The 15,762-nt window shown below is 40.9% G+C and overlaps 1 protein-coding gene across 1 annotated transcript in view; it reads left to right on the top strand.

The window, feature by feature from the left end:
• Positions 1-15,762, top strand: part of ARL3 (ADP ribosylation factor like GTPase 3) — a 36,984-nt gene that overhangs the window by 12,372 nt on the left and 8,850 nt on the right. Inside the window, exons 3-5 of the mRNA XM_025467056.2 lie at positions 515-631; positions 13,361-13,411; positions 14,920-15,105. Of these exons, the coding sequence (XP_025322841.1) occupies positions 515-631; positions 13,361-13,411; positions 14,920-15,105 (354 nt within the window). The remainder of the gene's footprint in view (positions 1-514; positions 632-13,360; positions 13,412-14,919; positions 15,106-15,762) is intronic.

Below are 15,762 nucleotides of genomic sequence, written 5' to 3'. Positions count from 1 at the left end.
CCATTTATAAACCAGCTTCTCCCATAGTGTCCTAACTTCAGCTCCTTTTTCCTGAGTTGATCCATATGAAGAAATTTCTTAAAGAATCCTATCTTCCAGTAGCTCTTGCCTCTTTTTAAACTCAGGATTTGTTCTGTTCTGTTGAATCTGCAGATTCAGCTTCTGTTTTTTTGTTAGTTAAATGTAATGTTCTATTAAATGTTATCATCTTGATTATTAGAACTCATTCCAAGTTGTCCTCAGCAGTTTTGTGTGTGTGTGTGTGCGTGCACACGTGCATGTGTGTACACTTACTAGAGAAATTGTCATGTTAATATTAACAGTGACTCCAAACCTGAAGTAAGCCTATAAAAACCCATTTCTTTCTTCCGTATCATAGCAGACAATTTTCAATATTACCAGTATCACATCTGGCAGAGTACCTCATAATTAATAAATAACACAGCTGTTAAATATAACTGTCAGAACTATGATCTAAAGCTTAATAAAGCTTCATGTTTTGCCTCTCTTTCAGGGTTTTAACATCAAAAGTGTACAATCTCAAGGTTTTAAACTGAATGTATGGGACATTGGTGGACAGAGAAAAATCAGACCATACTGGAGAAATTATTTTGAAAATACTGATATTCTCGTAAGTACTCCTTCTAATGCACTAATTCATAATATGTTCTGCATTGTGTTAGGAAATATTAACTGTAATGTTCTTTCTTGTCAGTAATTCCACTACTATAAGTCACTATGAATTTAGGGCTAGCAGAAGGCTGCAGATTATGAGAAACATTTTTGTATGGTTTGTATAAGAATTTTGCTTTTGCTCAGTGACAATGTTGTGCCCACACTCACCTTGGCAAAATAAAGTATTTATTAATTTAACATAGTGATCTGAATATCAGAAGGGAAATCAGAAGATAGTGCCACTAACTCCATTATCCCAAGGAAATCAACAAGAGTATCCCAAAGAGCCAATCAAGAGGGTGGAAGTCCTGGAAATAATGATGCATATGAAATGGCTGAACAATAGATGTTCTTCCCCCTTTTTTTTAAAAGATTTTTGTATTTATTTGAGAGAGAGCACACAAGCAGAGTGAGGGGCAGAGGGAGAAGGAGAAGCAGACTCCCTACCGAGCAAGGAGCCTAACATGGGACTTGATCCAGGATCCATGGGATCATGGCCCGAACCAAAGGCAGCTACTTAACCAACTGAGAATATCCCCAGATATTTTTCCTAGAAAAGAAACTTGGAACTATTTTCAGTTGCTTCAAGAGCCATCTTGAGCAAGAGAGTTCTCTGCCTCATCATGAAGAGTTCTAGAAGACTGGGTGAGGAGCGATTTGGGGAATATTAAGTGGTAGAGTTTAGCTCAGAGTAAGGAAGAAGTCTCCTATCGTTTTAACTGTCCAAAAGTAGAAGCAGGGCAGCCCCAGTGGTGCAGCGGTTTAGCGCTGCCTGCAGCCCGGGGTGTGATTCTGGAGACCTGGGATCGAGTCCCATATTGGGTTCCCTGCATGGAGCCTGCTTCTCCCTCTGCCTGTGTCTGCCTCTGTGTGTGTGTATGTGTCTCTATGAATAAATAAATAAAATCTTTAAAAAAAAAAAAAAAAGTAGAAGCAGCTGTCTTGTTCATTGGGGATTCCCTGGCTCAGGCTGCATTTGTTCAGGAAGGGACTAAGATCTTAACTCTCAGCTCACTGTCACATTCTGTGACATTCTGTAGTACTGCTGTTTCAGAATTCTTGAAGATTTCACTATCCACATACTTGATTTCTCCAACACCACAGCCTCTCAGTTCATTCACCTTCACTCCAGTGATTTTGTCATTCCCCTTACCTTAGTTACTCACTGTCATGATCATAGCCTAAAACCAGGGGGTCTCATGAACTTGGATAGTAAAAAAAACCTGTATGCTATTTTCATTAAACCCTAATGGAAACTCTGCATTTACTACAATTCTATCCATAGAGAAGGAACTGCCATAAGGTCAGCCATGTTGGTGACTTCCATTACCACTAGACACCATCTTGCATCTCTCAAATAACTTTGCTCTCTGCTTTTGCTTCCTATGTGTCTTTCAACTAGATCATTCTGTCGGCATGCACACAGCCTGTGGCAACTCTTTTTTAGAAACAAACAAAAAAAAACTCTTGTCCTGGCTGTGTATCCCATCCAGATACTGTCCTATTCCTCAGTTTCTCTTTAAAACAAAAAGAGTTTTCTGAGCTCTCTCCTCACTTCCTCCTCCCATTCTCTCTTGAACCCTCCATTCAGGCTCCCCAGGAATTCCCCATTGCTAAGGTTTTCCATCTTCCTCTTACTTGACCTAGCTGCACAGTTAATAAAGTCAGTCATGGGGTCCCTGGGTGGATCAGTGGTTGAGCACCTGCCTTTGGCCCTGGGCGTGACCCTGGAGTCCCGGGATCCAGTCCCACATCAGGCTCCCTGCATGGAGCCTTCTCCCTCCGCCTGTGTCTCTGCCTCTCTCTTTGTCTCTCATGAATAAATAAATAAAATATATTTTTTTAAAGTCAGTCATAGGGATGCCTTGGTGGCTCAGCGGTTGAGTGCCTCCCTTTGGCCCAGGGCGTGACCCTGGAGTCCAAGGATCGAGTCCCACGTCAGGCTCCCTGCATGGAGCCTGCTTCTCCCTTGGCCTGTGTCTCTGCCTCTCTCTCTTTCTGTGTCTCTCATGAATAAATAAATAAAATCTTAAAAAAAAATAAAAATAAAAAAATAAAATAAAAGTCAGTCATACTGTCATTGAAACATTATCTTCCCATTTTCCAGAATACCATTCTGTCTTGGATTTTCCTCGTATCTCACTGGCCACTCTTCCTCAATCTCCATTGCTATTTTCCCCCCTTGTTACCCTCCAAGTGTTGGAGTGCTCCAGAGTTCAGGCCTGTTCTTTGCTTCTCTAAGTTGTAGCGTAGGTGACCTCATCCAATTTCAAGGCGTTAATTACTACCTACATGCTGGTGAATCCCAACCTATTATATTCAACCAGAAACTCTCCCCTGAACCTCAGTTTTATATATAGCCAACTACCTATTTTACATCTCTACTTTAGTGGCTAGTAAGTCCCTTCATCCTCAGTATGTCCAGAACCAAATTCCTATCTTCATCCCTCCCAAAACCTGCTGCTTCTACAGTCTCCTCAGTAAACAACAGCTCCATTCATCTAAAAGCATTGGAGTCATCCTTGGCTCCTTTCCTTCTCACTCCCCACCTCTGACCTATGCCAATCTTGTGAGTTCTACCTTCAGAATATTTTTAGAATCTGACCACTACTTTCTAGCCCACTGCTACTGTGCATTGATTATTGCCATGTCATCCCCACTAGTCTCCTTGCTTTTGCCTTTCCTCCCGAAAATCTCTTCTCAAAGGTATATCCATAGGGATCCTGTCCCATCTCAGAATAAAGCTAGAGTTCTTACAATAGCTTACAAGGCCCCCTGCCTTCTGGCTTGGCTTATCTGTCTTGTCTTCCCCCTTCTAACTTGGTGCCAGCCGTACTGGCCTGCTTTCTGTCCCTACAACACAGCCATATTCCCACCTCAGGGCCTTGGTCATTACTATTTGCAGTGTTAAGATTCTTAGATATCCTTAGCTATCCTCACGGCTTATTCTCTACCTTCTTCAGTCTCTGCTCACGTGTCACTTTATGCCACTGAGACCTTCTCTGATTGCTATATTTAAAATTGTGGCTCCTATCCCTACCTTTCTGGCACTGTAATTTTTCTCTGCTTTTTTTTTTTTTTTTTTTTCTTTGATCAGACCTGTTGGTACCCATCACCATCAGAAATATTTTTATGGGCAGCCTGGGTGGCTCAGCGGTTTAGCGCCTCCTTCGGCCCAGGGTGTGATCCTGGAGACCCGGGATTGAGTCCCACATCGGGCTCCCTGCATGGAGCCTGCTTCTCCCTCTCCCTGTGTCTCTGCTTCTCTCTTTCTCTCTGTGTCTCTCATGAATAAATAAATAAAATCTTTAAAAAATTCATTAAAAAAATATATTTTTATTTATTACGCTTCTCCCCATTGGAATGTAGTGTCCACAAAGATAGGGACTTTGCTTCCCCTGCCCTGCCCCAAGTGTTGTATCCCCAGTGCTTAGAAAAGGGCCAAGTGAAATGAACAAAAATTTATAAGATACAGTTCATTAGAATTTAAAACTTCTGCTCTGAGAAAGACACTGTTAAGAAAATAAACCCACAGACTGGGGAAGATATTTGCAAAAACACATCAGATAAAGTACTCATATCTAAAATATACAAAGAGGGGCACCTGGGTGGCTCAGTTGGTTAAGTGTCCGACTCTTGATTTTGGCTCAGGTCATGATTTCAGGGTTATGAGATCAAGTCCCTTGTTGGGTTCCATTGGGCATAGAACTTGCTTAAGATTCTCTCTGTCTCCTTCTCTGCCCTCCCCACCCTCTAAAACACACACACACACACACACACACACACAGCTCAACAATAAGAAAACAAACAACCCAATTAAAAATGGGCAAAAGACACCTCACCAGTGAAGATACAGAGATAAGTATATGAAAAGTGCGTAACATCTTAGGAAACAGAAAATTAATGAAATGAAATTCCACTACGTACCTACCAGAATGGTTAAAATCCAAAATGCTGACAAAGAGGAAAAACAACAGGAACTCCTATTCATTGCCAGCGGGAACGCAAAATGGTACAACCACTTTGGAAGACAGTTTGCATTTTCTTACAAAGCCAAGTATAATCTTACCAAACTATGTGATCCAGCAATCACTCTTCGAGGAGTCTACCCAATTAGATGACAACTTACGTCCACACAAAATTCTGTACATGATTATTTATAGCAGCTTTATTCATAATACCAAAAATTGGAAGCAACTGAGTTGTCTTGCAGTAGATGAATGAATAAACAAATTGTGTACATCTATATAATATTATTTCTTGCTAATAAGAAATGAACAAAAATTTTTAAATGAGCTATTCAGCCCCAAAAAGACATGGAGGAGACTTAAATGTGTATGGCTAAGTGAAAGTCAGTCTGAAAAAGGATACGTACTCTCTGTTTCCAACTATATGACATTTTGAAAAAGGCAAACTATAGAACTTAGTAAAAATCTCTACAAGTAAAAAATTAGTGGTTGCCAGAACTCCCAGGGGAGAGTAGAGGGATAGATGAATAAGTGACATATAGAGGATTTTTAGAGTGACAGAACTATTCTGTATGAAACTATAAGGTGGATACATGTTAATATGGGTCAGTCAAAACCATAGAACTTTAAAATACAAAGAATGAACCTAATGTATTGGTTCAATACTGGTTCACGAATTGTGAGAAATGCATCACACTAATGCAAGATAATAATGCAAGTTACTAGGGGAGACTGGGGGAGGGAATGGAGGTGGGATAGGTATATAGAACTATCCAATTATTTTGTAAATAAAAAACTGCTTAAAATTAAATGAATTAAACTGTAGATTCAAGTCAAATCATTATGCTGTACACCTTAAACTTATACAGTGCCATATGCCAATTATATCTCAATAAAACTAGTGGAGGATGAGCTTGTGCTTTTTGAGTCAAGAGTTAGGAAAAAGCAGGTGCCTGAGAGAAATAACAATTCAGTCTGTTCATCTGCTAGATTAAGGCACTTTGAAAGAAATAACCCAAATAAGAGTAATACATAAGGACATTCATGACCATGAGGCTAAATAAGGAGGCCTCAACTTTTCTTGTCTACAGGTCAGGGTAATTTTAAAGCACAAGCTCTCATACTTTGAGGGTAGACTGACTGCAAGGTAGTTGTAACATGACCCAGATTCTTTTTTTTTTTTTTTTTTTTTTTAATTTTTTTTTTTTAATTTTTATTTATTTATGATAGTCACAGAGAGAGAGAAAGAGAGGCAGAGACACAGGCAGAGGGAGAAGCAGGCTCCATGCACCGGGAGCCTGACGTGGGATTCGATCCCGGGTCTCCAGGATCGCGCCCTGGGCCAAAGGCAGGCGCTAAACCACTGCGCCACCCAGGGATCCCCATGACCCAGATTCTACACCACTTATTAGCTGAGAGTGCCCAGGAATAATCGGACAATCCAGTAAAAGTCAGTTCTGAGCTACTCCAGAGGAGCTTTCTCCAGCTACCTTAGGCTGCCAGTTCCAGACAGTGTTTTGGATTCTGAGTTAACCTTTCATTATTTTCCTGTGCCGTTTGAGATTAAACAAGTCTGGGGGAACAGCTGAGTCCCCAGGGTTAGATTCTAAGGCCTTGTGACTCAGCCCTGTCTGCCAGTTTCATAAACAGCTTGGAGTGGCAGTGGTTGATGGGTTAGGTTATATTAGTTTGTCTGTATTTAATAGTCTTTCATTATTGGTTAAAAAGACCTATTACTCTAGTCTCCACACTGCCTAGAAGAGTAGGGTTGAAGCTTGACACAATTAATTGCCTGGTTAACTTTTCTCATTTATCTCTAGAATGCAATCAGAAAGTCTTTATTTTTTTAACAGACACATTCAGTGTCATGATCAGACTATTACATTTAGCAATCAACAGCATGTGTGCAAAAAAATAAATCTACATTAAAACCCTTTGTTGGAATGCTTTATATTTTCCATGGAACAGAAACAAAAACAACCTATTATGCAATTAGTCACAAATACAGTCCTCTAGTTTTTTGCCCATACACATGAGTATTGTCTAAAACATGTCTTCTTTGTAGCACATAGGGCCCGCCACCACTGTGCTTAGCTGAGGCCACAAATCTGTGATAACCTGTAGCTTCCCTGTCGCTTCTCTAGTTCTCCTCTCCTGCTAAGCTTTGCTTCCTGGCAGTAGTGAAAACCCACTGTCACTGCCATAGCCACTGCAGCTGCTGGAACCGCCATAGGCACCTTGGTTTTGTGGTGTGGCAAAGTACTGGCCTCCACTACCATAAGACCCAGAGCTTCTGCCTCCAAAATTTCCTCCTTTCGGGATCCCTGGGTGGTGCAGCGGTTTAGCGCCTGCCTTTGGCCCAGGGCACGATCCTGGAGACCCGGGATCAAATCCCATGTCGGGCTCCCGGTGCATGGAGCCTGCTTCTCCCTCTGCCTATGTCTCTGCCTCTCTCTCTCTCTCTCTGTGATTATCATAAATAAATAAAAATTAAAAAATAAAAGATTCAAAATTTCCTCCTTTCATGGCTCCAAAATTTGAGGATTGATTGTTGTAATCATTATGGCTTCTGCCACCTCCAGAGTTGCTTCCATCATTAGCAAATCTGTAAGAGCCATCCCCACTGCTGCCATGTCCACCACCACCTTCACTGCCACCAAAGCCACCTCACCCACTAAAGTTCCCTCCATGACCAAAGTTGTCATTCCCACCAAAACTACCTCCACGACCACCACTGAAGTTTCCAGAACCACTCCAACCTTTTGGCTGGATGAAGCACTAGCCATCTCTTGCTTAGAGGGGGCTTTCCTTTCTTCACAGTTGTGCCCATTCACAGTATGGGATTTCTGAATGACAATCTTGTCTACAGAGTCATGGTCATCAAATGTTACAGAAGCTAAACCTCTCTGTGCCACCGCCTCGGTCAGTCATGATCTCAATCACTTCAGTTCTCCCATACTGTTCAAAATAATCTCTTGGGGATGCCTGGGTGGCTTACTGGTTGAGCCCTAGCCTTTGGCCCAGGGCGTGATCCTGGACTCCCGGGATTGAGTCCTGCGTCAGGCTCCTGGCATGGAGCCTGCTTTTCCCTCTGCCTGTGTCTCTACCTCTCTCTCTGTCTATCATGAATAAATAAAATCTTTAAAAAAATAATAATAATCTCTTAGATGTGATCTTCAGTGTCTTCTTTCATGCCACCAACAAAAATCTTTTTCATAGTTAAGTGGGCACGAGGCCTTTGAGAATCTTGAGACAGCCCTCTTTGGTCCCACAACTCTTCCATTTACCTTATGTGGCCTTGCATACATGGCTGCATCCACCTCCTTCACATTGGTGTACATGACAAACTCAAAGCCTCTGGAGCCCTTGGTGCTAATGGTGGTCATGGATCTCTCATTACTACATAAGCCATAAGCATTCCCCATTGCTCAGAATGGCCCCTCAGATTCTCATTAGTTGTTTCAAAGCTCAAATCTCTGATGAAGAGCCTCCACAGCTGTTCAGGATCTTTGGGAGACCCTGACTTAGACATGATGGCAGTGGGAGGGGAAACTTTAACAATGCTTACTTGGGGATCCCTGGGTGGCGCAGCGGTTTGGCGCCTGCCTTTGGCCCAGGGCGCGATCCTGGAGACCCGGGATCGAATCCCACGTCGGGCTCCCGGTGCATGGAGCCTGCTTCTCCCTCTGCCTGTGTCTCTGCCGCGCTCTCTCTCTCTCTGTGACTATCATAAATAAAAAAAAAAAAAAAAAAAAAAAAAAAAAAAAAAAACAATGCTTACTTGGCGGTGTCCATAGGCAGAAAGAAGTAATCCCAAGAAATTCTTACTTTAGAGGAGGTGTTGACAAACTGAATCAGCCTGCCTCCTATTATTATATAGTCTGAGCTAAGAATGGTTTTTATATTTTAAATGGTTGAGGGGAAAAGTTGAAAGAATAAGATTTCATGACACATGAAAATAATGTGAAATTTAAAGTTCAGAGTCCATAAATAAAGTACTATTGGAACACAGCCACATCCACTTGTTTACAGATTTTTTTTTTTAAGATTTTATTTATTTATTCATGAGAGACACAGAAAGAGAGAGAGAGAGAGAGGCAGAGACACAGGCAGAAGGAGAAGCAGGCTCCATGCAGGAAGCCTGATGTGGGATTCGATCCCTGGTCTCCAGGATCACGCCCTGGGCTGAAGGCGGCGCTAAACCTCTGAGCCACCCAGGCTGCCCTGTTTACGGATTTTTTATGGTTGTTTTTGCACTACAGCAGCAAAGTTCAATAGTTATGAAAGAGATTACATAGGCCACAAAGCCTAAAATATTTACTACCTGACCCCTTACAGAAAAAGACTGACAGACCCCACTTTTGAGCATTAAATTGTTGTCTAGAGGTTTGAAAGAGTCAGGACAACTCCTAAAAGTGCCAGGTATTCTCAGGGAAGATGATGTTGAGAACTGCTGACTTCAGCTTTCATGATTTGGGGGAAGTGACTAAGAAAAAAAACTTGAGGGGTCATAGAAGGGAGGGGACAAAAGATCTTCCATTTCTCTTAGGCCTGAAGGTAACAGTTTTTTGATAGATTAAAAATACACAAATTTTTTCAAGATATTGTCATATTACTCCTAAGCTCCATTTACTTTATTATCAGTTCTGTGTTCAGATGCAACATAATAGAAACAAAGTAACTTTGTCATCATTTCCATATCCAAAGTGTAGGACATCAAGTGAGGTAGATCTCAACCAACCATCACTTACACTGTTTCTGTGATATCACTTGAGCCTCAATACTTCTAGAGCACAAATAATCAAAAACCTTATTACCCAGAAGCCTCATTTCTCAGTTTCAACTTCCTCTTAGACTTTTCCTGGAGCTAACATACAAAGCCCACTTCTTAGTGTCATCTTTCCTTATCTCTTCCTATCCCTCTTGATGAGAAATACGTAGGAGCAGTAAAATGGCCAAAAGGTGGCAGCAGGAGGGAAGAGGAACGGAAACTAGGGAAGAGACAAAGAGCCCTCCATTCACATGGCTGGATAACTAGTCTCTGGGTAATCTGGAGTTGGGTTAAACTTCCATCAAGAAAAAAATCTTCTCTGGCTCTTCCTCCCACAACCAAATAAAACTTTCAAAGCAACTGCCAAGGAAGATATGAATTGGCTTTGCTTACATAAAGCATCATTCTAAGTGCCGTGGATTATAACTTCATTTTAGAATAGCTTTATGCAACTTTTTTTTTTTTTTTAAGATTCTATTTATTCATGAGAAGCACAGAGAGAGAGGCAGAGACGTAGGCAGAGGGAGCAACTTGATTTTTGAAGACCATAATGTTTTGTTTTTGTTTTTTTAATTTTTCTTATTTTTAAGGGATGCCTAGGTGGCTCAGCAGTTAAGCATCTGCCTTTGGCTCAGGGTGTGATCCGGGAATCCAGGGATCCAGTCCCACATTGGGCTCCCTGCAGGGAGCCTGCTTCTTACTCTGCCTATGTCTCTGCCTCTCTCTCTGTGTCTCTCATGAATAAATAATATCTTTAAAAAAAAAAAAAAAAAGAATTTATGTGTAGTTTAGGAAAATCCTCCTTTTGAAATTTTTTTTTTTTTAATAAATTCTACCCCCAAAGTGGGGCTTGAAATCTCGACCCCGGGACCAAGAGTTACATGCTCCCCAATGGAGCCAGTTAGGTGCCTCCTCCTTTTGAATCTTTTAATGAAAATATTCTTGTCAAAGCAATAAATAGCAAGTAATTTAGCAATTTTAAGTTAAAAATGTCTTCTCACTCACCATCAGATTCTGGCATTTGGTGATCTTTCTTTTCTGTGATTTAAACCATCTTTCCTGGGGCAGCCCCGGTGGCTCAGTGGTTTAGTGTCGCATTCAGCCCAGGGTGTGATCCTGGAGACCCGGGATCGAGTCCCACATCGGGCTCCCTGCATGGAGCCTGCTTCTCCCTCTGCCTGTGTCTCTGCCTCTCTCTCTCTCTCTCTCTCTCTCTCTCTCTCTCTCTGTGTGTCTCTCATGAATAAATAAATAAAATCTTTTAAAAATAAATAAATAAATAAAAATAAACCGTCTTTCCAAACCTCCCTTCTCTCCATCTGTGTTTCATCATATCAAACATCAATTTCTTTTTTTTTTTATTTTTTATTTATTTATGATAGGCACACAGTGAGAGACAGAGAGGCAGAGACACAGGCAGAGGGAGAAACAGGCTCCATGCACCGGGAGCCCGACGTGGGATCCGATCCCGGGTCTCCAGGATCGCACCCTGGGCCAAAGGCAGGCGCCAAACCGCTGCGCCACCCAGGGATCCCCAAACATCAATTTCTTAACTGTATCTTTGTCTTCTCAGCCTTGTCTCAGTTTCCTCTTTGCACTCTTACCTTCATACTCACACCCTTTGCTCCCAAGTAGATTTTCTTACTTTGTAAATTTCTTTCTTGCCCAGTGACCTGCTCCCTGCCTTCAGGCAGCCTTCTGAGCCCAAAACTCCCTCCCAGTGATCACTTAACTCTTTCTTCTTCCCTCCCATCTTCTTGCACTGATGCCTGAGTGAAGATCATCCAAATCCACTGTAGATTCCCCACTAATTCCAATCAATTCTATATTTGTATTGAGATTTACTTTCCCATTGCATTGCTTCTTTCCACATCTATGTTTATACGACGCCTGCTATTTTAAAAATGCCAGACCCTCTGGGGAAAAAAAAAAGCTACCACCTTGTTCTCCATGCTGACTTATCAGACAATCAGTATCAAATCTGGGGTATCTGTGGGCAGAGCCCATTAATGTATGTATTGACATTGAGTCACAGTAATATTGACAACAACAATAATAAGGCTACAAAAAAAAAAAAAAAATTACCGAGACCAAACACATCCATCTTTCCTCTTCCTGTGATTCTCCATGAAAGAAGTATAGGTGGAAACATAGGGTATTCAGAGGAACAGCTGAAACTTGGTTCCTGGTATAACATTTAGTATGAGTGACTCTAAGTGAGAGAGCACCAAGGAAAGGAATTTTTTCTTTCAAAAGAGAGCGAATGTTCAGAGTAGCACAGAATTTGACATGCATACAGTGCATTACAGTGTACCAGTTTATGTAATTGAAAGGAGGTAAAGGTGAGGCTTGCAGATTGTTCTTTGCTGTTTTTAAGTGAATATGCTTTCCCAAAGGAGTGTTTTCATAATGCCATTAGTTTAAAAACAATTTTAAATTCTTTTAAAAAAGTTTGCAAATTTGATAATTTTTTAAGATTAGCAACTGGGAAAACATTGAATATGTCTCTAATGGAAAAAAGGGCCTGTAAGGGGCTCCTGGCTGCCTCAGTTGGAGGAACATGTGACTCTTGACATGAGTTGGAGCCTCACATTGGGTTGTAGAGATTACTTAAATAAATAATATTTTTTTTAATTTTTTATTTATTTATGATAGTCACACACAGAGAGAGAGGCAGAGACATAGGCAGAGGGAGAAGCAGGCTCCATACACTGGGAGCCCGACGTGGGATTCGATCCCGGGTCTACCAGGATCGCGCCCTGGGCCAAAGGCAGGCACCAAACCGCTGCGCCACCCAGGGATCCCAATAAATAATATTTTTAAAAGGCCAACAAAATTATATCTATAATTTTCTTTTTTAATTATGAAGAAAAACTAGAAGGGAACTTTCACAAGAAATTAAAATAATAAATGTATTTGGGTTCTATAACTATAGATAATTTTTCTCTTTTGGTCTTCTTTCATTTCCCTTATTGTTATTTACGCAATTAATAAAATTCAGTGATGGGAGATAAAGCTTGAGATTTATAATTTACGGTGACTCTTAAGACTTCTCTTAGGTCTGGCAAAGCCTATGCCCTTTCTATTCCCAATACTTGATCTTAACCTCTCAGCAAGCCTGAGAAGGTGGGAATGAAATGGAGATCAGTGGGTCTCCTCCCTTGGCACCTGAAATCAGTGTATAGTTAAGACTGCAGAATGTACTTTCAGAGCCATGATGTTCCAGGACTGTGGTATTTGTAAATGCCTCAAAAAACTATCCCTTCCTGACAATGTGGACTTTACTGTCAGGTGGGCCTGAGTTTAAATTCCAGTCTTGTTAGAACTTGGGCATTGGGCAGCCTGGGTGGCTCAGCAGTTTAGTGCCACCTTTGGCCCGGGGCGTGATCCTGGAGACCCAGTCCTGCATAGGGCTCCCTGCATGAAGCCTGCTTCTCCTTCTGCCTGTGTCTCTGCTTCTCTCTCTCTATGTGGGTCTCTCATGAATAAATAAATAAATAAATAAATAAATAAATAAATAAATAAATCTTTAAAAAAAAAGGACTTGGGCATAATACTTAACTTCTTTAGGCTTTTGTTTATCTACATATAAAATGGGAAGATAATGAAATCTATCTCATAGAGTTGTAACAAGGATTGATAGGGTAAATCTAAACAAGAATTTTTAGTGAATGTATAATAAATGTACCTATTTTTATCCTGCTTGGCTCTCCTGACATCTACTTTGAAGCTTTGTTTGGCATATTTTCTGGGTATCCGTATTTAATCAATCAGTTAATTAATTAATTAGTTTATTTGGCATCCATAGATGAGGTAAGACTTTTCAGCCAGTTTCCGTTTGCTGTGGTAATGAGAAATCTGACTGAGGATCCTCTGCTCCTTCTCCAGAAGGTACCCTGTCTTTTTCCATTTCTGCTTATTGAAGTAACCTTCTTTTACTTCACAGATATATGTCATTGACAGTGCAGACAGAAAAAGATTTGAAGAGACGGGTCAGGTAAATAATTCTTCTGTTGAGATATTTTCCAAATAACTAGGTATTCATTAATCTACCTTGTAAACGTATGAGAGCGAGGGAGGTATTTTTTGTTTAACCTTTGCAGTTTAAACAACGCAGTCATTCTGGCAAGCAAGCAAAAATACCAGTTACCAAAAAAAAGTTGCGTGAAAGGAAATTAGTTGAAAGTCCCTTAAACTATTTTTTAATGATAGCCTTTTAGTTTTAGTCAAATTAAATAAATACAATAGAAATAAATGGAACTTACCCCCATGCCCAAAAGCTCTTCAGGGTTATTCCCAGGCCACTTAGAAATGAACCCAGAGGAACAATTCACTTGTCATTTCTACGTACATTTTTCAATACCAGCTTAATTGATCCAAGGGTACCTCTGACAAATTTGTGAAGGGATGGGAAGAAATATGTAAGCCAAGACTAAGCTCCTCTTGTTTCCAATCAAGAGGTAGATATACTTTGAACCCAAATGTGCCTTAAAATGCAAAGTACATGTCAACATGATTACATGGTGAGATTTGTGTACACAATTTTAAATAGAGAAGCAGTGGGCATAGACCATTTTACCCAGATGGAGTATACTGATAAGAAGCAAAGAGTAGAATGACCTCTTTAGGAAAGTGTGCAGAGTCCTTGGCCTATATCCTAAACTATCACAGGTGGCCTTCCAAAAGTAGCATTCCCCGTGTTTATGTTCCTTTTTCCTAAAAATTAGTTTGGGAACTCTTTTCCATACCTTGATGATTTCTATATCATCACTCATGTGAATCAATGCTAAACATGACCTTAGAGGTAAAAAAGTTATAAAATGATCTGTCTCTTGAACTATCCAATTCCCTTTGACAGCCCAAGTGTCCTAAGTAGCTAAAATGAGAGTTTAATAGGGAAGAGGTAGGTCCTTTCAGGTAAATACACACCATCTCCTATGCTTATTGCAGACAGAATCAACATACAATTAAGACCCCAACCAATAACCAAAATATCAGACATACTGCCAGGTGGACTAAGATAATTATTCTAGGATGTGAGTTTGATGAAGTGCAGTGCACATGCATTCTTGCTTTGAAAGTAAGATTAATGAAGCAGAATTATAAACTCTAAAGTCATTGTCATTTCTAGTTTAAAAATGTGTGTGTGCATTGAAAGTCATTTGTAGATAGCAATCCTAAATTTTAAATATCTATCTACAACTTGTTTTCTCCTTTGACCAGTGTTTCTCAATGATCTCTGAATCCATAGCAGAGCCACCTGTGGAAATGCAGATTCTTAGGTCCTATCTCAGACTTTCCAAAGTCAGCATCTCTGGGATGGGCCCAGGAATCTGCCGGGAAATTCTTCCATAGGCTCAAGTTTGAGAACCATTGCCCTTGGAAGTTGTTAGTTGATTAACTTAACACTTCTGTTTTTTGTTTTTTGTTTTTCTAATTAAAAGTACATGGTTAAATATCATAGATTTCATCCTTCCCTTCCCATCCATTCCCAAAATGATCCAGGAACTAGCTGAATTACTGGAGGAAGAAAAACTAAGTTGTGTGCCAGTGCTCATCTTTGCTAACAAGCAGGATTTGCTCACGGCAGCCCCTGCCTCTGAAATTGCAGAAGGACTGAACCTGCACACCATCCGCGACCGTGTCTGGCAGATCCAGTCCTGCTCAGCTCTCACAGGAGAGGGCGTTCAGGTGAGATTACCAGAAGGCTCGGTTACCTGGCAACATGGTGCCCAACCAACGTAGTCTGTCTTATTGGTTGAACTGAGCTAGATAGAAAGAAGATATAAAACAAATAGCCTTTGATTGGCAGATGAACCACTCCAGGATGTGAAGGGCATGGAGGAGTTCGGTTCTTTTTTACTTAGCAACCAATCTGATAATCATTAACTGTTGCAGGAAAGCCATAGATAAACCACCCCACTTGAGGGACAAACTACCCCATTGGGTAGGAGGTCAGAACAGAAGATCTTCGAAGATGCTTTCTAACTAGGATTCTTTGATCATTGGGTTGGGGGTTTTGTGTTGTGTCTAATATTATGGATGCTAAATGCTTGTGCTCCCAAGGTAACAGCCATCAACAATCATGCATACCAGTTACCCTAGAAGGGTTTTGATTTTTCTCTTGGCTAACTCCACTGCCCTCAGGGCTGGTGTCTCTCCTGCTACTTCAGGTTGGTTTCCCACAGGGAGGCTTCTGCTGACAGCCCCACACTTTATACTGAGGAACTACAAACTGGAAGAGCAGTCTCCCCCTCATTTGATATGAATTTAGGGCAGAAAATGGTTGTATCCCAGATACCTGAGAGCCTACATCTTCAAAGAATGATAAATAGTTTCAGCTCTGAT

This window comes from Canis lupus, chromosome 28 (genome assembly GCF_003254725.2).
Source record: "Canis lupus dingo isolate Sandy chromosome 28, ASM325472v2, whole genome shotgun sequence".
NCBI lineage: Eukaryota > Metazoa > Chordata > Mammalia > Carnivora > Canidae > Canis > Canis lupus.
This window is presented reverse-complemented; position numbering and strand designations above follow the sequence as displayed.